Source organism: Callospermophilus lateralis, chromosome 5, assembly GCF_048772815.1.
Source record: "Callospermophilus lateralis isolate mCalLat2 chromosome 5, mCalLat2.hap1, whole genome shotgun sequence".
Lineage (NCBI taxonomy): Eukaryota > Metazoa > Chordata > Mammalia > Rodentia > Sciuridae > Callospermophilus > Callospermophilus lateralis.
This window is the reverse complement of record NC_135309.1, coordinates 40279011-40304003: the sequence shown is the minus strand read 5'-3', so window position 1 is coordinate 40304003 and position 24993 is coordinate 40279011. Positions and strand designations below refer to the sequence as shown.

Here is a 24993-nt window from a genome sequence, read left to right as displayed (position 1 = left end):
ACATAGCAGACCCCATCTCAGGACTGCGGCCCTCCCCGGGGGTACCCCCTAGCCCCTCACTTGAGAGTTCCTTTTAAATACCGCTCCGGAGACCAAGAGCACCTCTTACGTTCTCATCCCCACGCCCTTCGGCGGCCGGTTCTTCCTCCTTTGATTGGTCGGAGTTCCTGTTCAACGCCCGTGACGCGAGAGGTCGCCGGCCGGGACTCCGCCCTCTTCCTAGAGCCCCGAAAACAATTTTAAGATGGCGGCGGCGGCGGCGCGGAAAACAATGGGGCCGGGGCGGAGGGGACAGGCCAAGGCCTGAGGTGGGCAGCGAAGGCCGGTACGGGGTTGGGCCGAGCGGAGCCGAAGGAAGATCCGCCGCCGCGCGCGAGTCCGCTCCGCGGCCCGTGGGGGCATGGCGCGGCCGTGAGGCGTACCGGAGAGCGAAGCCCACAGTGCCAGCCGGCCCCGAGAGGCCCGGCCCCGTGCCTGGCCCGTGCAGCCCGCGGCCCATGGTGCTGCCCACTTGCCCCATGGCGGAGTTCGCGCTGCCGCGGCACAGCGCGGTCATGGAGCGCCTCCGCCGGCGCATAGAGCTGTGCCGGCGCCACCACAGCACCTGCGAGGCCCGCTACGAGGCCGTGTCGCCCGAGCGCCTGGAGCTCGAGCGCCAGCATACCTTCGCCCTGCACCAGCGCTGCATCCAGGCCAAGGCCAAGCGTGCCGGCAAGCACCGGCAGCCGCCGGCCACGGCGCCAGCCCCGGCGCCCGCTCCGGCCCCGGCGCCAGCCGCACCAGCCCCGGCCCAGCGCCTGGACGCTGCCGACGGCCCCGAGCACGGCCGTCCGGTCGCGGTGAGTAGGACAGGCACTGGTTTCGGTGGCAGCTCCTTCTCCCGAAAATATTTCCCTGGGCGCGGATCGGGCCTCTGGGAAACTTCCCCGTGCGCCCGCAACTCCTGGGTTTGGCTCCAGGGAGGATAACATGGCAGGGAACTATGCAGTTGTCATCTTCGGGAAATGGCACTGTGGCGTTACTTTGGAAAACATTACTGGAGGACTTTGCAGGAGGCCTGGGCTGGGAAGGCTGAAGAACGTTAGCTGGAAGATTTTCTTCCGGACTTGATTCCGAAATACTGAGAAATTTATTTTAGAACAGACTAGCATTCGAGTTGCTTGTGATGTAAAGAACTCTTGTACAGTAGGCCTAGCTTCATTTATTCTGCAAAAGTTGATTGTGTCTTTGCTCTTTGCAAAGTCCTGTGCTATAAGCAGGATCAAGGGCTTTAACATGGAAATGAGTCAACCTTCATTTGACCAAATCTAACTGCTTCTGCATGGAAAATCAAAAAGTCATTGAAAACCTTAGTAAAATCATAGTGCTGTTCATTGGATTCCATGAAAGTAGTCCTTGTATAGGAACACCGAAATTTGTGGACTAGAAATTCCTGAAAGTTGTCGACAATTCCAATTTTAACTTACAAGGGTTATTTAATATTCCTGGTGATATTGGATAGTTGGCAAATTGTTATACCCTTTGTGTTCTCAGTAGGTATTATAATCTACAATTTATCCTTCAGAAATTTTTTTATTGTTTTTATGGGTTTTTTGGTAGTTTAAAGTTTAAAGCAATTGTGTTTTATCTCTCACCTGGGGTATAGTATTATTACTCTTTCCTAACAGGTCTTCCAACTTTTAGTCTTTTTTTCCTTTCTCTCTAAATGCTACAACCTTTTTATTGCTTGAAGGAATGAAGTTCAATTTCTTTGGCACCAGTTTGACCCAACCAATCTTTACATGTCCCCTACAGATCCTCTGCTCTGGTTGAGTTACTGTCTCATTCTCTCCCACACTAACCTCTACTGCTGGACTTAAAGACAGAATATCTTGATTAAAACCAAGGTTTCATTGCTTGTTGTATTGACTATTGAGTGGTCTCATCCTTTTTTTCTTGCCTGTAAATTGGAAGTATGCTGGGCTTTTTATAAAGGTTATTGTTAAATTCAAATAAAATTCAAAATAAATGAGTATGGATATGAAAGTATTTAGAAAACTGAAAGTGTGCGCGCAGGACCTTCTTCAGTACCATTCATAAGCCTGCCATCCTGCTCACCTCCTTCCTTTCCTTTAAAGCTAGTTTCTGACCACTCTAACTCACAGCAGTCAGAATCTCCTTTCAAAACTTTTAGGAAATATATTATCTAGGTTATTTATTTGCACTAGTCACATATCACTTTAGTGACATATTTTGCCAACTAGACTGTAAGTTCTTGGAGGCAGACGGGGTCAGTCCTGTACATATCTTAGACCCTCAGCATGTGTTCTCAGCATGTGTTTGTAGAGTGACTTACTATTAGACTTGGTGCTATTTCTATAGTACTCTAACTTCAAATGAACAAAATAGGTTAAATTCATGAGCCATCTTTGCTAATAATTCTTGAGATTTTTAGAAATAATGGGTGATTGTTCCAAATGAAGTAATAATGAAAGCTTATTTAAAAAAAAATCATAGTTTTGTCAACCGCGCAACCAGCACGCTAGCTTCATACTAGAGATTCTTAGCATAGAAGTTAACTAGTGAGATCAAAATAAACACACAAACTCAATTTACCTTTTTCTTTGACCAGGTCTTTGGCCCTCCCTCTGGCTCCTGCCTTGAGCCACCCCCACCCGTGGGGCAGCGAGGCTTACTCAGGACTAGCAGGAGAGAGAGAGGCAGGGCACACCAGAGAGTGGTCTTTTATTGGGGAACAAGAAATTCAGGGGAAAATTCCATCCAATGAAAGTCGAGGGGGACAGCATTCCAAGGTCAGGGTCAGTGATTGGTCTCAGGGTCAGTGGTCAGTCACACCCCCAGACGGATGGGCTCTCTCACCTAGAAAGGGTGGAGATTAGTTCCTACATAGTCTAGCCAGAACACCTTACACCCAATCAGGGAGGTGCCCAATCACGTGGGAGAATGGCTGGGTAAAGTGGTGCATGCCTGTAATCCTAGCAGTTCAGAAAACTGAGAAAGGCAGAACTGGAGTTCAAAGCTAGCCTCAGCAATTTAGCATGGCACTTAGCAACTCAGTGAGACCCTGTTTCTAAATAAAATATAAAAAGGAATGTGGCTCAGTGGTTAAGAATCCTGGGTTCAATCCTCAGTACCAAAAAAAAAAAAAAAAAAGAAAAAGAAAATTTAAAAAATCATAGTTTTACATTCAAGTAGTTGCTTTGAACACCCCTTAGAAAGTGTATTAATAGTAATTCCATCTGTTTAAGACTATGGTTAGAGTTTAGAATTTTTGTGTCTCACCGTCAAACAAGCATACACACTCCAAAACATATATATATGAATCCCTGGAGGGAAATTGGGTGCATACCAATTTTTTTTTTTTTTTTTTTTTTTTTTTTTTGGTCAGTGTACCTTTTATTTATTTAAAATCCAGTGCCTCACACATACTAGGCAAGTACTCTACCACTGAGCCACAACCCCAGCCCCACACACCAATTTTTGAAGAGAAATTAATTCAGAGTGTTTTCAGACTTGAATCTGGCTTGCAGGTAACTCCTTTGGGTTTCAGAACCTGATCAGATATGCTGAACTGGGTTGATGTCCTATCATGTTAAACCTTCATGCATGGGTTTCATGAAACTTTACAGTGGGTGGTACTCTTCTTTTTCTCTTTTGGGAGAAGGGAACTTTTTTGGTTTTGTTTTTGTTTTTTTTGGTACCAGGAATTGAACTTAGGGAACTCGACCACTGAGCCACATCCCCAGTCCTATTTTGTATGTTTTTCAGAGGCAGGGTCTCATTGAGTTGCATAATGCCTTGCTTTTGCTGAGGCTGGCTTTGAACTCATGATTCTCCTGTCTCAGACTTCTAAGCCCCTGGGATTACAAGTGTGGCCACCACAGCCAGCAGAAGGGACCCTTTTTACTGCAGGCTCCAAGTGATTATAGCTAAGCTGTTTTGCCTTGGAATGGGGTCCAGAAGATGAGTATCACTAAGAAAACAGTGGTGTTTTCCATTTTAATGGCTCCTTCAGTTCAAGAGGTAGAGGAAATTCTTGCCTGTGATTTAAGTTTTTTTTTTTTTTTAATGCCTTCATTTTGTTTATTTATTTATTTTTTAATATAGTACTGAGGATTGAACCCAGTGCCTCACAGGTGTGAGGCAAGCACTCTACCACTAGGACACAATCCCAGCTCCTTGTCTGTGCCTTTTAACTTGGAGAGCATAGCTTTGCATAGAAAGATGGAAAAGAGAAGGGGCTTCTTAGTCAATGTGTTGTTTTTGTTTGTTTGTTTGCTTTGTGGTATTGGTGATTGAGCCCAGAGACATTCTGCCACTGAGCTACATCCCCAGTCCTTTTTTTTATTTTTATTTTGAGACAGGGTCTCAACTAAGTAGCTGAGGTTGGCCTCAAACTTGGCCATCCTCCTGTGTCAGTCTACCCAGTAGCTGGGATTATAAGCATTCACCACCAGTCCAACTCATTGTTATTTCTGACAACTCTGCATGTGTATTTGATCTCATTAATATTCCATACAGAAGGAATATTATTCTTAGTTTTTTCTAAGAGTGCTATGTATTGTTAGGTAGTCATTTCTTAGCCATAGTTACCTAACTGGCAAATCTTTTATGTAACTCAAAAGGGATCAGATGTTACTATAAGAGTTCACCTTCACCTGAGGTATTTTCTTCTTAGGATATCCCCCTGACACACGCCACACCACACATACACATACACACAGCAAAGTCTTAACCACCGTCTGCTTGCTCTGTTAGACATGAATCAGAAACAGTGCCTCAGACTTTTTCTGTCCTGGTTATTAAGGAATGAGCCTATTAGATTTTTCTTTATACTCTCTGCTCTTGGAAAACAAATAGTTTTCTAATGACAGGATTTACTTCTTTTTTATTGGGAATGCTGAGTTATAGAGAACTATCCACCCAATTCATGCAAACATTCATTTGGTAAGTGAAAATAACTTTTCATTTTCTTGAGCATTTTCTTTCTTTAGTAAAATGCTATAAAGGATTAGTCCTAGTCTCTTTATCAACCATTGTTAGACTTCTGCTGATGAGCACAGAGGAACTTACCAAGTGGTTGTGATGGTTGACAAAGAAATTTGACCGTTACATGCCGACCATTCATCATGGAATTTGCTTTCCCTACTTGGTTTAAGTATGTGCAATTTCTCTGTTTTTTTTTTTTTTTTTTTTTTTTACCTTTTATTTATAAATAATTTCAGACTTAGAGAAAAACTACACAAAAAGTACAACAAACATTGCACAACCTTTACCTAAATTCATCTATTGTCTGTTGTGCCTGTTGTTTTATCATTTGCACAATTCCTCCCCTTCCTTCCTTCTCTACACTTTGAACCGCCTGAAGATGCATACCTCCTGACTGTCTAACTGTGAGAACTCCAGTTTGTACCTTCTAAGAGTTAAAAATGTACGTACAGTTTAATAATAATTTTTGTAGGCTAAACTCATATAAGAATTATAGAAATAAATTATTTCCAGAGAGTACATTTTTCTGAACATGAAAACAGATATCATACTGTCATCATGTGGGATTTTTTTTTTTTTTTTAAGATGACTCTTTTGGCTTTAGGATCTCATTTCTTCCTTCATCTGGGACCCTGTTCTAGCAGACTAGCATATTCAGTATCTCCTTCCCATCTGAGTCCTTCCTTTCAGCTTGAAAACATGCACAAAATATCCTCCATACTGACAAGTTCTTTGTGTTTTCTTGCTCTCAAAATAGTATTCTGTAGTCTTCCTTCCCTTTGCCCTTACCACTTGAACTTCCCATTTACTCATTAGCCTATTGTAATCTGCCTTCTACCTCTTCTACCCTTCTGAAATTGCCCTCTTAACACCAAGGATGGAATTGCCAAATTTAGTGACTTCTTGGTCATTGTTCTTCTTGACTTCCGTCTTCATAAGATTCTTCTCTTAGCTGCTGTTCTCTTCTGATTTTCTTTTTTTTTTTTCTTTTCTTTTTTTTTAGAGACAGAGAGAGAGAGAGAGAGACAGAGAGACAGAGATAATTTTAATATTTATTTTTTTTAGTTCTCAGCGGACACAACATCTTTGTTTGTATGTGGTGCTGAGGATCGAACCCGGGCCGCACGCATGCCAGGCGAGTGCACTACCGCTTGAGCCACATCCCCAGCCCCTCTTCTGATTTTCATTCTACCTCCCCCACCCCAATCTCTATCCTGCTGTCTCTTATTAACTCATGCAGCAAATATTTAAGCACCTACTGTGGGCCAGAGATTTCTAGGCACTAAGGATATAGGAGCAAGCAAGACAAATTAAAACTCTAGAGAAAAAAGATAAATAATATGAAAGAGTTAATTTTATGATACAGATGCTGAGCAAAGGTTAAAAGAGTAATTGATACCAAGTGACTGACAGTGGCAGTTTAAAATGCTCTTGAGGAATGGGAGGCCATCAGTTAGCTGAAAAGTCCTAAGAAAGAACATTCCAGTTAGGATCACCAGCATAAAGTCTCTGAAAAAGGAACCTTCTGAGCTTGCATGAAGAATAGAAAGTAGGTCAGTGAATCTGGAGCAGCATGGCTGATAGGTAGCTGGCATGAGAGGTGGGTAAGTAACCATCAAGTCAGGTGCAGTGGGAAGCAGTAGCAGGATCTGAAGCAGAAACAAGATATGATCTGATATGTTTTTGAAGATCATTCTGGTGCTAGCTGGTGTGTTTATTAAGATCATGTGTGAGGTTGGTATGGGCAAGAGTGGATTCAATTAAGGTTTTTGTATTGGTCTTATTGGAGATCTGAACATTGGGCTAGTGGTACTTGTGGAGTGGAGAAAAGTAGATAGATTTTGGATAGCTTATGAAGTTAGAGGTCAAAGGACTTAGTTGCTGGACTATTTGGCTTGGGTATGATGGCAAGATAGAGGGGAATGAGTAGTAAAGAGGAATTCTTAGCTTTTTAGCTTAAGAAACTTTCTTTGAACATTTTTAAAACATTAAGATTCCCTAGACAACTCTATCATTTTCTTTTTTTTGGGGGGAGGGGTGGTACCATTAATTCTTTTATGGTTTCATCTGTCACCTATAACAAGAAGATTCTTCCAATCTCCATTCAAGATCTCCATATTTCCTACTGTCTCCTGGCCATTCCCACATGATTTCCCATATATTTGAAATGGACTTCCTTTTTCCAACCACATCTTTTATTTATTTCCTCTGAGTATTTTCCTCACCCCAGTTATCCAAACTGAAAATTTAGAAATTAGATTCTCCTTTTCTTCATTTCCACTTTTCGATTGCACTCCTCCTGGAAGCCAGAAATTGTGGTAGATAATGGATCTATATCACAGAACATAATAGGGAGCACACATTGGGAATATTGGGGAAAGGATGCCTCTTGGATGAAATCTGAAAGACTTTAAAGAACTGACTTTTAGGGGCTGGAGTTTTACTCAGTAGTGGAGTACTTGCCTCACATATGTGTGTTTAATCCTCAGCAGACATAAAAATAAAGGTGTTGTGTCCATCTACAACTATTTTTTTTTTTTTTTTTTTTTAAGAACTGACTTTTAGCTGGGCACAGTGGTGCATGCCTGTAATCCCAGTGGCTAGGCAGAATGAGGCAGGAAGATCGTAAGTTCAAAGCCAGTCTCAGCAATTTAGTGAGGTCCTCAGCAAGATCTTGCCTCAAAATATTAAAAAGGGGGCTGGGGATAAGGCTTTGTGGTTAAGTGTCCCTGGGTTCAATCCCTGGTACCAGGAAAAAAAAGAATTGACTTTTAAGATGGGTCTTAAGATTTATCTAGATGCTTTTTCCAAAGGATACTGTAGAACACTAATTTCATAGGTTATTTAGAAAGTTCTAGGGGCTGGAGATACATTTAGCTTAGGGGTAAAGTGCTTGCCTAGTATGTAGGAGGTGCTGGGTTTGATCACCAACACTGGTGGGAGAGGAGGGAATGGGGGAATGTCTGTAGTAGAACAAGTTTGGAAGACACTGGACTAAATAAATTTTAACAATTTCCTTAAGGGTGTTTCCAAACCTTCAATATGCTGATATGCCTAAGTATATGAGCTCTTACTTAAGTGGCATCTAATAGAACTTTGATTCCTTTGGGAAATTAAGCAAAAAACAAACAAACAAACAAACTATGATAGTAGTTCTTTTAATTTGGGGTTTAAAGAACCAGAGTCTGGAATATGAAGTTGGAAAGGTAGGTTAAGCTCATGAAAAGCCTTTTGTGCATTTGTTATTTTGTTATTTTCTTTTGTCTTTTTTTGTTTTTCTGGTGGTGCTGGGAATTAAATCCAGGGCCTTATACATGCTAGGCAAGCACTCTACCAGCTGAGCTATATCCCCAGCCCCCCTGCATAGTAGAGATTGGGTGTTTAGACTAAATAATTTTGAAACATTGTGAAACCCCTTCACATGTTTTTAAGTTGACATCCAAAACTTTTATGCTAAGTTTTAAAACTTATCAGAGACTATAATGTGTTTATTTTGTTGACTGATTGTATACTAAATTACCATAATTGAGTTTATTAAGTAAAACTTATGCGATGATAAATTTAGCCAGGTATGATAGGGTATGCCAGGAGGATAATTTGAGCCCAGGAGTTCAAGACCAACTTGGGCAGAATGGTGAGACCCTCTTTCAATAAAAAAATTAAAATAAGGGACTCGAGGTGTGGCCAGTGTAGAATGCTTGTCTAGCATGAGTGAGACCCTAGATTTAATCCCCAGCACTGCCAAACAAAAACATAAATAAATAAATAAATGAAACTAAGATTTAAAAATTTATGTAATACAGGCTTACAAATGCTACTTATAGTTAATATGAATGAATGATTTTAAAGGGGGAAGAGAATTTTAAAAATGCTATTTATAGCTGTGGGGGATGTCGCTTCCAGAGAATTATAAATATTAACATTTAAAAATAAAATAGTTCTATCATTTTTTAAAAAATGTAGCCAGTTAGTATCTTGGTGATATACTATCTTTTATCAATCATTTAAAGAATGCTTTTCTTTTAATAGAAATTTTAGATCATTCCTTTTTCTCTTGGAACTTTAATTTTTTATACTTACCCCATATGATATGATTTATTTTAACATAATATGTATGAAAATGTTTATTGATCACTCTAGCATATTTCTGTGCAACAAAAATATATGAAATTGAATTTAAAACTTTAAACTTAGGTGTTTTCTTCACACATACGATCTTTCCCTGCTCTCATGTCCAACATCTTTCACCATTCAGGACCATGCTCACACGCCTTTTCCTGGAGATGAACTAGGTGCTTAACTTCTGCCAGAACAGCCACACACTGAGCTTTAATTGTGTGTTTTGCTGCCCTACGTTAGACTGCTGGCAATTTGAGGGCAAGGCTAAGAGTCTGCCCAGCTCAATACCTGCCACATATTTGGCAGTCAAGAAACAAATATCTGTTGAATGAATGTTAGTATTATTATGGAAGGGACCCTGAATTGGGAGTCAGAAACTACATGGTCTTAGGGTAGAACAGTTTCAGAAGTAGAAGTGGTAGATTACTAGAGCAAAGGCCCCAGGGCGAGGGAGGGGGGAAGAAGGGAAGTACTGGGGAGTGATATTGGCCAAATTATATCATTATGTTATATGCATGTACAAATATGTAACAACAAATTCCATTATTATGTACAACTATAATATACCAACAAAAAATGTGGAAAGAGGAAAAAATACAAAAGAAGAAGTGGAATTTGTAGCAGTAAGATAGTGTACCCTGATTTACACAACCATGTTTATTGAAGCTTTGTTCACACTAGTAGGAGGTGAGAGCAACCTAAGTTTCCATCACCAGATGAATGATGAAGAAAATGTGGCATATATATACAAATGACTATTAACTCTGCCTTTAATAAATAAGGAAATTCTGTCATATGCAACAACATGGATGCCATGATGGAAGCCATTTTGCTAAGTGAAAAAGACAAATATGCATGATTCCACTTATATGAGGAACCTAAAATAGTCAGAATTCTTAGAAACAAAGTAGAATGGTGGTTGCTGGGGCCTGAGGGTAGGGGAGGACAAAGGAGTTGTTCAGTGGATATAGAGTTTCAGTTTTACAGGATGAAGAAATTCTAGCAATAACAATGTATATAGAGTTATACTGTGTTGTACACTTTAAAAGGTTAAAATGGTATGTTTTATGTTAATGGTTTTTAAAAAAATTTTTTAGTTGTAGTTGGACACAATACCTTTATTTTATTTATTTATGTTTATTTGGTGCTTAGGATTAAACCCAGAGCCTCGCATGTGCTAGGCAAGCGTTCTACTGCTGATCAACAACCTCAGCTCCATTATGTTAATGTTTTTAACCACAGATTTTTTTAAAATTAGAATCTGTTTTATAAACCATAGGCCCAGAAAATGTTCTAACAATATTATAAGGGCTTATTAATTAAGGTATACTAATGAAATTAGAAAGATTATATAGAGTTTTTGAGTGTTGCTGGGGATCCAACCAAGGGCCTTGTGCATGCCATGTGACTCTACCATTGAACTGTATCCCCAACCCAAGGTTAGAGTAATTTTGAAGTTAAATCAAAGAAAGAATATAGCTAGGCAATGGTGGTACATGCTTGTGATCCCAGCTATTCCAAAGGATGAGGTAGGAGGATCACAAGTTCAAGGAAAGTCTGTCAACTTAGACCCTGTCTCAAGATTTTTAAAAATTTTAGAAGGGCTGGGAATGTAGCTCAGTAGTAGATCGTTTTCCTAACATATGCTAGGCTCTGAGTTAAGTCTGAAATACAGCAAAACAAAAAAGAAAGATACCTTTTGTTATTTAATCCTCATAGCAGTCTTACATAGTAGATGTTATTTGCCCAATTTTACATGGAAGTAATCTGAGACTCAAAGGTTAATTTGCCAAGGTTGCCAGCTCATTGATAGAACTAGCATTCAAACTAAAGTCTTACCAAAGCTCTTTCCACTGTGCCATTTAGCTTCTGCAGATGAGATCACATTTGTGAAAGAACTCTAAAAAATCATACCTTTTTTTAAGAAATAAATTGCAGGTCAATATTTTATTAGATATAGACCAGTGATTTTTAATCCAAGATACTTGCTATAGCAGAAGGGCACATATATATCAGAATTATTGAGGGTACTTTTTTAACTCTACATCTCCTCACCTACTGATTCTCCCACCCTACCCCAACTGTTTTTGTTTTGCTATTTTTTAGTTGTAGATGGATACAATATCTTTGTTTTATTTATTTTTTTTATGTGGTACTGAGGATCAAACCCAGTGCCTCATGCATATGAGGCAAGTGCTCAACCGCTGAGCTACAACCCTAGCCCTGTTTTTATTTTATTTTAATATTGAACTTGAGGGCACTCACTATAGCATTGAGCTACATCCTCAGTCCTTTATATTTTTTATTTTGAGACAGGGTCTCCCTAAGTTGCCCAGGCTTGCCTCAAACTTGCAATCCTTCTAATTCACTTCTCTGAGATTACAGATGTACGCCATCATACCTGACTAAGTTTTCCTTTTTCATGCTGCTAAAATAATTTACAATGGATGGGAATGTCAGAGCCCTTAATTGTGTTGGGGTTGGATAATCAGTTGGTCTCAGTTCTTCATTCTTTGTCATGTTATACGTCCATGCCCTTGCCATGGCTTCATAGTAGGCAGAGTATATACTTTCTCGTCCCTTGATTTGGGTGTATGACTTGCTTTGGCCAATGAAATGTTAGTTTGACAGGAGAATACAGTATAGTATATTTATAGAACAATAATTTTTAAGTTCAGGGAACAATGTCTTAGAAATTTTTAAAAATATGAAATTTATGAAGCATAAATAATGAAATTCATCCAAAAAGCAAAGAGAAAAGATTAGCAGAGGAGAAGTAGGCCATGCATGGGCTGGAAATGACTCTGACTCTTCAAAGTGCTGCCAGGCAGCCAGGCACTGAAGCATGGAAACTGGGAAGTTTGTATTTCTTTCTTTTTTTCTTTTTCTTTTTTTTTAAATTTTTTTGTAGTTGTAGTTGAACAAAATGCCTTTATTTTATTTGTTTATTTTTATGTGGTGCTGAGGATCAAACCCAGTGCCTCACACATGCAAGGCAAGTGCTCTGCCACTAAGCTATAGCCCCAACCCCGGAAGTTTGTATTTCTTATCTGGGAAATTTTACCAAGACCTCAAAGACAGAGATGTCACATTCTTCACCAGCCACCATTAAAAAAGAACTTATAGCTGGGATTTGATGGCTCACTTCCGTAATCCCAGCTGCTAGGGAGACTGAGGCAGGAGGATTGTGAGTTCAAAGCCAGCCTCAGCAAAAAAAGTGAGGTGCTGAGTAACTCAGTGAGAGCCTGTCTCTAAATAAAATACAAGATAGAGCTGGGAATGTGTCTCAGTGGTCGAGTGTCCTGAGTTCAATCCCTGGTACTCTCCTCCCAAAAAAAATAACTTACAAAGTTTTGCTGTGAATCGAGAGATAGAGAATCTGTTTTGCTACTACATCAGGGCCACAGGTAATATAGCGGCCAAGATCATCAATGAGATATCAAAACCCCTCCTGCTTGTGGAAGAGATCTGTGAAAAAGCTGAAGAGCTAACCAGATCTGTGAGCCAAAGCATGAAAAGCAGATTGACCCGGAAGAACCTCCAAGAAGATCCTGGACAACTTGAGGAAAATATTCAAAGGCTAAACAGACAAGGCTGACTCCATCCAGAAGATAAATAAGCTGATGCCTAAATGTAGCACAAAGGCAGCCAGAGCTCAGACTGATTTGTATCTGCCCAATCCCTGCTGCAGAGAGGGTCTTCACAGTTCTGCTACCCTCATGTTATCTATCCCCAAACTACACTGCCTCACTGTGTTGCTCAGTCTGGTCTTGAACTTAAACTCAAGTAATCCTCCTGTCTCAGCCTCCCAAGTGATATCATAGGCAGGAGGATCATAAATTCAAAGCCAGCCCGAGAAATTTAGTGAGGCCCTAAGCAACTTAGTGAGACCCTGATTCAAAATAAATAAAAAAGACTGGGGATGTGACTCAGTGGCAAAGCAGTCCTGGTTCAATCCCTGGTACCAAAAATAAATAAATAGTAAAGAAAAATAGGTGGAAAATAGAAAATTAGATTTCCAGTGCAAAAGGTACCTAGTCAAACTATTAAACAAGAATGGATATTGAAGGAAATCATTTTCAAAGATTAAATATTTAAATAATTAAGCTGATACATACCCTTTTTCTAAAATGTACTGGGAAATATGCTCCACCAATTGAAAGACTAAATCCATCAAGAGTAAGGCATAAGATACAGGCAACAGGAGACTCAATACAAAAGAAATGACAAGGAGTCTCATGGAGGACTAGGAAAAGTGATCCCAATATGACAGCTGTGCTCCAGAAGTGGAGGGCAGCTGACTCATACTGTAGCAATGTGACCCAAGTGATAGATTGTTACCACCAACGTCCCCCACTTCCATTGAACCATCTTTTTTAACCCCTAAGACAGTCCCCTGGAAAGTTTGGCAAGTTCTCAGCACTTGACTTGTCTTGATCATGTGCTGATGCTCTCCCCTCCTGCTCTACTGAGGATATTCATGTCACACAAGAAAGTTCTTGGCTTTTCTTCCCAGAGCTGTAGGTGGGCCATGGTGAACTTAGAAGTAGAAAAAAATGAAGCAGCCCTCTTCCTCTGAACATATTTCTGCTGCTATCTAGAACCTGCTTCATACCTCAGCCTTGTCAAGCACCCAGCTATGCTGAACTGTGTTTCCCAAGATGCCCTTACGATCTTGCTGATGATTTCCCCAGAAGAGGCCTTGTCAATTCCCAGAGAAGTGGAATTCAGCCACAACCCAGAGACCCACCCACTCACCTCCTCTGGAGTCGCCTGTCACAGAAGGCAAGCTGCCCTCTCCTTACACACATAGTATGCCCTTGTCCTCTATTTTCTAACCTAGCCAGTGTATTGTTTGGGGTAGATAACATAACAATGTTGGAATTATAAAGAAAAGCAGTTAACCCCAAATCAGGACATTGGTTATCTTTGGGAAAAGATGAAGAGAGCGGGTGCAGGGGGCTTTAAGTAGTGCTTCTCAGACCTAACATTCACATGACTCACCTGAAAACCTTGTTTAAATGTAGTCTAAGTGGGGTGGGGAAGGTTGAGCTTCAACTTTTTTTTTTTTTTCTTCCTTAGTATTGGAGATTGAACTCAGGGCCTCACAACAGCTAGCAAGCATTTTACCACTGAGCTATGTGCCCAGCCCTTTGTATTTTTTTTTTTTTTTTTTTGAGACAGATCTTGCTTAGATGCCTAGGCTGGCCTCAAACTTGGGATTCTCTTGCCCAGCCTCCCACGTAGGGGGGATTACAGTCATGTACCACTATGCCCAGCTGAGATTCAGTATTTTGAACCATCTAAATTATGCCATTTCTGCTGATCCTGGACCCATACTTTTAAAGTGAAGAAGTACTGAGGTAAAGTGCTAAGGCCTTAGCAGTAGGTCCAAGGTGATCATTTTATTGTTATTCTTTTCACTGTTATTTAGGTATATATGAAACTTTTCACAACAAAAACTATATTGCAAAGGACAACTTAGTATGAGAAGGATGTGTGGAGCAGTAAACTTAAAGAGGTAAACTTGCCAAATCATAAAAACCTTGCATACGCTATTGGAGCTCTAAACAAGTTGGCTCACATGATATGGAGGCTGACAATTCTCAAAATCTGTAGTCAGCACCCATGTTTCAGTTTGAGTCCAAAAGGAAAAAAAAAGTCCCAGCACAAATCAGTCATTGCTAGAGTTCCCTCTTATTTGTTTGTTTGTTTATTTAATTTATTTACTTATGTATGTATGTCTATTCAGGTATGCAGCTGACCGAATGAGTCCCACGCGCATTAAGGAAGGCAATTCAGATATAAATTAACCCACAGTAATGTTTGACCAATAGCTGTCCATCCCCCAGCCTGGTCAAGTGGACACACAAAATCAGTCATCACATACCATGGATAGAAACTTGCACTTGATTCTTTCTGTGTGCTATAGAAAGCCACTTAAAGGATTTAAATAATGATAAAACTTGAATAAATTTATACCTTAGATAATCTCTGTGGTAGTGTTAGAGGTCCAATTGAAAAGTGCATGCAGAAGGTAGAGAAGGGCTGTCAACAAGAAGACCAATTAAAATGCTGTTTTATTGGTATAGGCAAAACAAGGAGGAGAAGCTAGAAAGTGACAGTGTGGGAACAGAGGAAAGGGCCAGATTCCGCAGATATTTGGATGGTAAAAGGAACAGGATATGGTGATTGATCAAGAGTTTAGGAGGAAGTAGGAGAAGTTGAGGATGAATTAAGAGTTCCTAATTTTTAGAAACTGAGTTCAGGTCAGAAGAGTCTTTGCCATGCTAGGGGTTGCTGAGAAATTGCATGTAACCTGGTGGGTGTTACTGGTGACATTTGCCAGGGCAGCCTATAGAGCAATAGAGAAGGTGACATCAAATCTAGTGTTGCTTTACAGCTCCAAATATGAAAGGTATTTCATGCAGCCCTTTGGAGACCCGAGTCAAGCGTACTGTTAATGTACTGATTCACTTATAGTTTCTGCTGCAAGTTGTCTCCAAGTGTCCATTTCTACTCAAGAGAGTTTAGCCTTTCCATACTTTTATCCCAACTTTTTTTTATTTGAAGTTTTGGAAATTGAACCCAGGACATGCTAAGTAAGGGCTCTACAATTGAGCTATATGTCCAGTCCTGTTTTTTTTTTTTTTTTTTCTCTTAGTTTCTTACTTTTTATGGTACTGAGGATTGAACCTGAAAGCAGTTTACCACTGAGCTACATCCCCTGCCCTTTTAAAAAAGTATTATTTTGAGACAGGATCTCAGTTGCTCAGGCTGGCCTCAAACTTGTGTTCCTGCTGCCTCAACTCCCTAGTCACTGGAATTATAGGTGTACACCTCCTTGTCTGACATCCTAGCCCTTTATAAATTTTATTTTGAGACAGGGTCTTTCTTAGTTGCCCATGTTGGCCTCAAACTTGCAATTCTGTCTCAGCCTTCTGGATTGCTAAGATTACAGACATGTGCCACCATGCCTTGCTATAACTGAACATTTTTATTGGAAAAATTTAAGATGTGTTTTATAGTCTAACTTGAGCCCATGCATGCAGCCTTCAAAAGTCATTATGTGGAGAGTTAAGAACTTATGTGTATTTGTGCATGTGTGTATACATGTGTATATACATATATGCATATATGTACACCAGTCTTTTGTATGGCAGGCAAGGAGCTACCCCTGGGAGCTATGAAGCTGCAGGTGGGTGCTGCCAGCTCACAACCCCTCAAATGTTCTTTACTGTGCCTTTAAGTATCATTAAGATGTGAACAGCTGTCACTCCCACGTTCACATTACACACACACGCACACACACACACACACACACACACACACACACCCTGACATTGCTTCTGAGCTACAATTACTTGTGATCTCTTCCTTTTAGCTCTGCTTACTCTTTCTAAGCTTTAATTTCCTTCCTTAGGGTTGTTTTGTGTGGCACAAAAGTGGTGCTTAATAAATGATAGTTCTTTTTGGTGTGGGGGATTTTTTTTTTTTTAATATAAACTTATTTTAGTTGTAAATGTCTCTTTATTTTATTTATTTATATGTGGTGCTGAGACTTGAACCCAGGGTCTCACACATGCTCAGCAAGCACTCTACCACTGAGCCACAACTCTACTACTGAGCCCTTCTTTTCATTTTTGTACCAGAGTTTGAGCCCAGAGGTGCTTTGCCACTGAGCCATATCCCTAGCCTTTTTTTTTTTTTTTTTGGTACTGGGGATTGAACTCAGAGGCACCGAACCACTGATCCACATCCCCAGCCCTAGTTTGTATTTGATTTAGAGACAGGGTCTCACTGAGTTGCTTAGCACTTCACTTTTTGCTGAGGCTATCTTTGAACTTGCGATCTTCCTGTCTCAGCCTCCCAAGATGCTGGGATTATACAGGCATGCGCCACCGTGCCTGGCTTCTCTACCTCTTTTTGAGAGAGAATCCTGCTAACTTGCTTAGGGCCTCAACAAATTGCTGAGGCTAGCCTCAAACTTGTGATTCTCCTACCTCAGCCTCAAGTCTCTGGGATTACAAGTGTGTGCCACCTGTATATTCTCTTGTGGGAGGAGATTTCTTTCTAAGTGTTTATCTATTTTGTTGCTGTTTTTAATGCTATGATTGCCTCTGTTAATCAGGTATGAGCTTTTGCCAGAAGATCTGGACAACCATGGAGTTCTTTATGGTTTGGCAAACTGGCCAGTTCCAACCAACAGGCAGAATTCAGGGTCTGTTTATTGATCAACAGTGATAAGCCAAGGCCAATATTGGGTGCTGGAAAAACAGGTGAATGTGGGAGCACCCTGTGCTTAGAGCTGATGGAGATATTACAGAGACTGGCCACTAGTATAATGTGTTTTACATGCCACACTATAGAGGGTAGCACAAAAAGCTGTGGGCATTAGGGAGAACCAGTGGCGCACCCTCCAGTCACCTTTGGAAACTGAGGAAACTTTGGAGTGGGCACTGTGTGCTCTCTGCTGTCAAGTGCCAGGGGATGCGCATAGAATTCTTTGTGCTTCTGGCAAAATCACTTCTCTGCCTGTCTCCATCTTTCACCTCATTCATTCGTAGCCTCTTCAGGACTTCAGATGAGTGGGACCTTTCTGCTGCCACCTGTTGCCATCTGTTCTCTCACACTGCACTCTAGTGTCCCTGACACATTAGTCTGTCAATGATACTGTTCTCCCAGAAATCCTTAGGCCAACCCTGCAGCTTGTCCATCAGCAAGTCTTGCCAGCTCAACTTTCAACACAGAATCAGAATCTGACCACTTCTGCTTACCTCTGCCACTGCCATCCCAGTCTGAGTCATCATTTCTTTTACCTGGATTTCTGCCACCTAATTGGTCTCGCTGAGGGCTCTAGGCCTCCTGCAGTCTACTCTCTGCCCAGAATGGTCTTCTTTCTCTGCTCAGACCACTGCACAGGTTTTTTATCTCACTGAGGGAAAAGCCAACCCTTACCCAGGACCCATAAGACCCTATGTAGTCTGGCATACCTGTTCTACTGTCCGTTCCCCCCCTGTCACCGTGTCTTGATGCTCTTTACTCCTTTTCTCTTGGCCTCAGCCTCCCTGGCTACTTGCTAATGGGCAAACACCTGGCACTCTCCTATCCCAACCTTTGCAAGGCTCATTTCTCTGCCTCACCTGGATCTTCTTCAGTAGGTGTTGGTGTGGCTTACCCTCACATCTACACATTCTTGTTCAAACTTCACACACTCTGTAAGGCCTGTCCTGAGATTCTTTTTAAAAATCATACATCCGGGGCTGGGGATGTGGCTCAAGCAGTAGCGCGCTCGCCTGGCATGCGTGCAGCCTGGGTTCGATCCTCAGCACCACATACAAACAAAGATGTTGTGTCCGCCGAAAACTAAAATAAATAAATAAATAGATAGATAAATATTTTTTTTAAAAAATCATACATCCTACAAACTCCCTGTCTTTCTGTGCTTTATTTCCTTAGGAGTACTTCCCACTTAAGAGGGAGGTCCCAGGAGATCCAAGGTTTTTGTCTGTTTTGTTCTCCACTATATCCCCAGGCTGACTGGCTCAGTTAGCTCCCAGTAGATTCCTGTTGAGTAAATCAAATGAGAGAATGAGAAGTTTGCTAAAAGGAGAGGCAAGATTATCTGAGGTGAGGAAGTAGTTTGTGCAGGGGACAAAGGTGCCTGATGTTTTGGGTCTTATGAGCAGTAAGGGGCCTACTCCCCAAATCAGGTGGCAGATTGTAGGGCACTTTCTTGTATATTCAGTGCTTATATCCAAGGCTAATTTATAGAACTACTCTGTCCATGAAGGAGCCATCAGCCAGGTAAGACTTCCAAATGCTTGAAATGTGCCTAATCCAAATTGAGTTTGTTAGAAATATACAACAGACACTGAATTTTGAAAACTTGGTGCCAAATTTTTTTTCAAATTTTCAATATTGATTACATTGTAAAATGATAATATAGTTAGTGGGTTAAATAAAATGTTACTAAAGTCTGCTTTACCTGTTTATTTTTTTAAAAAATATTTATTTATTTATTTTTTTAGCTGTAGTTGTCAGTACCTTTATTTATCTATTTATTTTTTATTTGGTGCTGAAGATCAAACCCAGGGCCTTGCACGTGCTAGGCGAGCACTCTACCACTGAGCTACAAACCCAACCCCCTACCTGTTTATTTTTAAATTTTTTATTTTTCTTTTGGTACTGGGGATTGAACCCAAGGGTGCTTAACCACTGAGTCACATCTCCAGCCCTTTTCATTTTTTATTTTGAGATAGGGTCTTGCTAAGTTGAATTTAAAACTTTATTAGACACTTACTAATGTCCTTTCTCATTTTTGAAACTCTTACCTCACTGTCACTTATAATCACAAAAAAAGACAACCCTCATTACAATTATAGTTTTCTTGCCTAAATTTTAGATTCCGTTTTTCATTACAGAGAATTATATATATGAGGTGCACTACCCTCAGTTTCTCTCTGGTCTCTGACAATCTGCTTTCTGTATTCATTACTCTATTATTAAATCAGTCTGTCTTGATATCTTTATTACATTTTTATTTTTATTATTCTCTGTACTACATTTGATAATATTTGAATTTTTTCTTCTTATGATAGAATAATTTCTGGACTTAACAGATCCATTTGGACAAGTCATTTAAGCTGTCAAAGAGTTTTAGTTTTCTTGTCTGTTAAAGAGCTTAAGATACACAGCTCATTGGAGGGGTTCTAGAAGTCATTGAGTGTTCTGACTTGAGAGTACTAAGTGGTTGATGCTCTTAGAAAAGCTAATGATAAGGGAGTAAGAGAGAAGTAGCTAAAGTATAGAATGTGCTTGGGAAGCATTTTTGTTCAGGGTGTTTTGGAATGTATAATTGAATATAAGTTTGAAAGATCCATCCACTGTAGCAGTGGCTCACAAACTCAGCATGCATCACAGTCACCTAGAAGACTTTTAAAACCTCCCTGGACCCCATCCATCCCAGAGTTTCTGACTCAATGAAACCATCTGCATGAAGTCCTGAAAATGAGCATTGCTGGTACATTCCCAGGTAATGCTGATTGATGCTGCTGGGCTGGGATCACAATTTGAGAATCACTGCTCTAGAGCAAAACAGATGGAAGTTATTTTTGAGGTGAGAAGAAAAAGAATTTGAAGAGGAATGTGTCAGATGAGGCAGGTCCAGACAGAATAAAAAGATGAAACTGAAGAGAATTAATCTTTGCAAGGAGAGATGTTTTCATCTTAAATAAGAGGGATCGGAAAGAGATGATATGGCACTAAGAAGTTCTGAGTTGAAAGAGACAAATTTAAAGGAATCATGTAAGTTGAACTTTGGGAAACACTGCTCTGAACATTGATTTACTAATTGTTGTGAAGACACGTGGTTTTGGTTTTTTTTTTTTTGGTGCTGGGGATTGAACTCAGGGGCACTCAACCACTGAGCCACATCCCCAGCCTTGTTTTGTATTTTATTTAGAGACAGGGTCTCACTGAGTTGCTCAGTGACTCACTTTTGCTGAGGCTGGCTTTAAACTCTCGATCCTCCTGCCTCAGCTTCCCAAGCTACTGGGATTACAAGTGTGTGCTACTGTGCCCAGCAAGATCAAGAAACTTGAGCTGGTGTGGAGTAAGTGGTCTGGAGGGAAAATATGACAACAATGATGTTTGAGCCAAGTCTTATAAGATTGGTAGAGGTTGCCAGGATGGGGGGTATATTCTCAGTCCTGAAAGTAGTTCAGTTTAAGTTGGGATCTCAAGGGAATATTAGCGGAGTACATGAAGTAGTTAATCAGAAACACATCAAACAGACCATTTTGTGCCAGTTTAAGGAATTTGAACTTTATCTGTTAAGTGATGGGGATTTAAGGAATTTAAAATGGTTTGATGTTTGTTTTATGGAGATCGTTCTGATAATATCATAAAGGAATAGCTACATCAGAGAGGAATTGAAATCAGTATGAAATTACTTTAGTGATCTAGATTTTAAACAATGAGGAATTGAACTAAGACTCTAGATCTCTTACTGGAGAGAGATTTAGAAAGTAGAATCAGTGTCCAATCATCTGAGAGGACAGGGATTGAACCATGCATCTAGTCAGGGAGCACAAGATGAAGCGGTGGATTTAGGGAAAGAAAAACCCAGCTTGGATTATATCTTATCTGACATATACATCGAGATTCCCAGTTTACAACTGAACATGTAAGTCTAGAGCAGAGGACAAAAGAGAAAGATGTGTTAAATATTCACTCAGTGAATATTTGAGTGCCTGCTGGGAGTGTAACTTAGTGATATAGCATATGCTTAGCATCTGCAGGGCTTTCAGCTCTACCAAAAACAAAGAGTGCCAGTTCTATGCCAGGTTGTCATCTTAAGGCCTGAGTATGGATGGTGTTACCTGGGGAGATGACCTCAGTGAAAAAGAATGAAGGTGAGCATCATCATTTAAGGATCAGCCATGAGAAGAGGCAGTCTGCCGAATAAAATTTTAAAAATAAAATAATAATTTTTTAAAGGAAAAAGAAAAGGGACTGCCTGCAAATAGTGGCCTTGGAGTCAGGAATAAGTCCACAGAGAGTGTTCATGTGGACATTAAGTGAAGAGAGAGGAGTGATCATCTGAGAGGTCAAGGATTACAGTCTGAAAAGTGTTCCTTAGTTTTAAGAACCAGGTGGTTGCTGGGCATGTGTAATCCCGGAAACTTGGGAGGTTGAGGCAGGAGGACCACAAGTTTGAGGCCAGCCTTGGCAACTTGGTGAGAACTTTTCTTAAAAAATAAAAAGGATTGGGGATATAGTTCCATGGTAAAGCACCCCTGGGTTCAGTCCCAGTTTAAAAAAAAAAAAAAATAGGTGGTCATCTGGTGAATATGAACAAAGTAAAGACCTGTCTGTCTTTATAAAGCTCTAAAAGGGAAGGAAGAGGAGCTGGACAGTAAGAATGTTACCCAGGGGCTCAATAAGTGGTAACCATTCCCTGAAGTGGCTAGTACCCACCCCTCTTTGTCTTTTCGGGGGTGGAACCAAACCTTCTCAAGAGGTTAAGTAATTTGCCTGTGAGCACACAGTAGTTAAGCATCCAAACCAGGACTCAGTTGTCTCACCATCCATTTTTTGATGAGCTCCTTATGTTGATTAGACCACCCTCTAATACTTGGGCTCAAGTGATCTCCTGTGTGCACCACCACATCCAGCTGTAGCTGCTCTCTAAACTCTATACAAAATGGCACATAAAGTAGGATGAGGTCAAAAGATGGAAGGCGTTATGAGCATCTGTCCATGCCTACAGAAAACAAACAAACAAATAATAAAGAGGGAGGCAAACAGAGAACAGAGGAAAGAATGCTGATTGAATAAACAAGAAGTGGAAGAGCCTGAGTGGGGATGGCCTGGTGAACCCAGTTGGAGAGTTTGGCTTTGGACAGGAGGGGTGTGGTCTTATGTGCAGAGTCCTTCAATTAAGTAAGTCCAAATTGGGACTTAAGGTGGGAAAATCATGGTATGTTCCACTTTCAGTGGTGGTTATGATACATCTTTTAATGGAAGAAGGAGCCTGATTCCATTCATAGAATGAATTCCAGAGGGTTTTAGAGGGGTATAATAGAATCAACGGTAATTATCTGCTGTTATCAAGTGAGCACAAGTCTGATATTCTAAAATATCTCTCATTTGACCCTATTTGACTACCAACCAATCTGTCCCCCTCATATTTTAATTAATGACTTTATTGAGATACCATTCATATGTCATACAATTTACCACTTAAAGTATACAATTCAGTGGTTTTTAGTACATTCACAGAGTTTTATAACCATAAATGCAGTCAATTATAGAATATTTTCATCGCTTTAGAAAGAAATCCTGCATCTCTTGGCTGTCACCTGTCAATCTTCTCGCTTCCCTTCATGCCCTTGACAACCACTAATCTACTCTATTACTTTTCTTTTTTCCTTTCCCTGCTGTACTGGGGATTGAACCCAGAGGCTCTCTAGTACTGAGCTACATCCCTAGGCCTTTTTATTTTTTATTTTGAGACAGGGTCTCACTAAGTTGCCCAGGCTGGGGCTATGGTTATGCCTCAGAGGTAGAGCACTTGCCTAGCATGCGTGAATGATCCTCAGCACCACATAAAAATAAAATGAAGATATTGTGTCCACCTAAAACTAAATAAATAAATATTAAAAAAAAAAAAAAAGTTGCCCAGGCTGACCTTGAACTTGCAATCCTCTTGCCTTAGGCTCCTGAGTCAATGGGATTACAGGCATGTGCCACCATACCCAGCACTTTATCTCTTTTTAAAAATAAATGTAGAGGGCTGGGGTTGTGGCTCAGTGGTAGAGCCTCGCCTCAACATGTGAGACCCTGGTTTCAATCCTAAGCACCACATAAAAATGATTAAGTGAAATAAAGGTATTATGTCCAACTATAACTAAAAAATACATGTTAAAATAAAATAACTTAGAAAATAACAAAGCACACAGTCTCTATTTACTCACCTTCCAGTTATTTCTCAAGTCAAGGGTTTTACTCTATAACTCTTCTGAAACTGTCCGTGCAGCATTATCAGTGACCTCTTAATTGCCAAATCCAGTGAACATGTTCAGTGGTACCTTTCTGACCTTTCCAATGCATTTAACCTAAAACTGTCTCTAAAGATACAAAATAGGCCTGGGGATGTGACTCAATGGTTGAATGCCCCTGAGTTAAATCACCGGTACCCCGCCAAAAAAGGTAACATGCCCAGTGCAGTGTTCCGTAATCTCAGTTTCTGGGGAAGTCAAGGCAGAAGGATTGAAAGTTCAAGGCCAGTCTCTAATTATGTGAAATATAAACATTGAGGAAAACTAAGAAGGATACATAGGATCTCTTTGTGTCATCTTTGCAATTTCTTGTTAACTCGGAATTGTTTCAAAATCAAAAGTATTTTTTTTAAGCCAGGTGTGGTGGTGCATACCTGTAATCCCAGTGACTCTAGAGGAGACAGGAAGATAAAGGCCAACCTCAGCAATTTAGCAATGCCTTAAACCCTGCTTCAAAATAAAACAATTTTTAAAAAAGGACTGGGGATATAGCTCAGTGGTAAAGCAGCTCTGTATTTAATCTCCATTATAAACTTGCTTTTTTTTAAGTGATAATGAAAATGTTCAGAAACCAAATCGTAAAGTTTTCTGGAAAATGCCTCAATCCAGACCTCATTGTCTTCTATATATCTGTGATGAGTAGATTCAGTGACAGGAGTGTGTGCTACAGAGATCTTTAGTACTCCCCATAGGTTATTTGCATTCTAACTCAGTGACTGTTCCAAATATTAACACAAATAATATTGTAAAAGTAGAATTTTTAGTAGCTGGCTATAGGTGGCTCTCTGGTTTTTTGTTTGTTTGTTTTTTCCTTTTAATATCTTCTAAAGAATCATTGTGGCCCTGGAATGTGGGATTTCATCATAGCACAACCTGTTTTTCTGGTAGTGACTCTTGATGGTATTCTTCATGCTTAGCACTATAGTAGGATACTCCTTGTTTGTACAGTTTGAAACTCTGAGTCACGTCACTCTGGATGTTGGTGTTTCCGAGGCAAGCTTCTTTCTCAGTGTCACATGTGTGGGATTAATTGGGATCCAGTTCTCATTTTGTTATAGGTGATTGGACTCGGGGATCTGCAGCAGATCCCCAAGAGTCACAGGGGATTCGTATTCACAGCTGAATGTACAAACCGCATGTAATTTTCTGAGTTTCCTTGGCTAGAAAACAGGAATAATGGTTCTCATCCTCTAGGGTTATTTTAAAGATTGAGATTCTGAATTAAATGGAAGTAATGAGTTATAATAATAATTAACTGGAAATGAATCATAATAAATAAGTGGGAGTGAGTGGTCAGCAAGGCATACTGGGTAAGTAATGA

At 40.3% G+C, this 24993-nt stretch overlaps 1 protein-coding gene across 1 annotated transcript in view; it reads left to right on the top strand.

Moving 5' to 3' along the window:
- Nucleotides 1–237: 237 nt before the first annotated feature.
- Maml1 (mastermind like transcriptional coactivator 1) overlaps nucleotides 238–24993 on the top strand; it is a 40665-nt gene continuing 15909 nt past the window's right edge. Inside the window, exon 1 of the mRNA XM_076856545.2 lies at nucleotides 238–839. Coding sequence (XP_076712660.1) covers nucleotides 498–839 — 342 coding nt within the window. The 5' untranslated portion in view covers nucleotides 238–497. The remainder of the gene's footprint in view (nucleotides 840–24993) is intronic.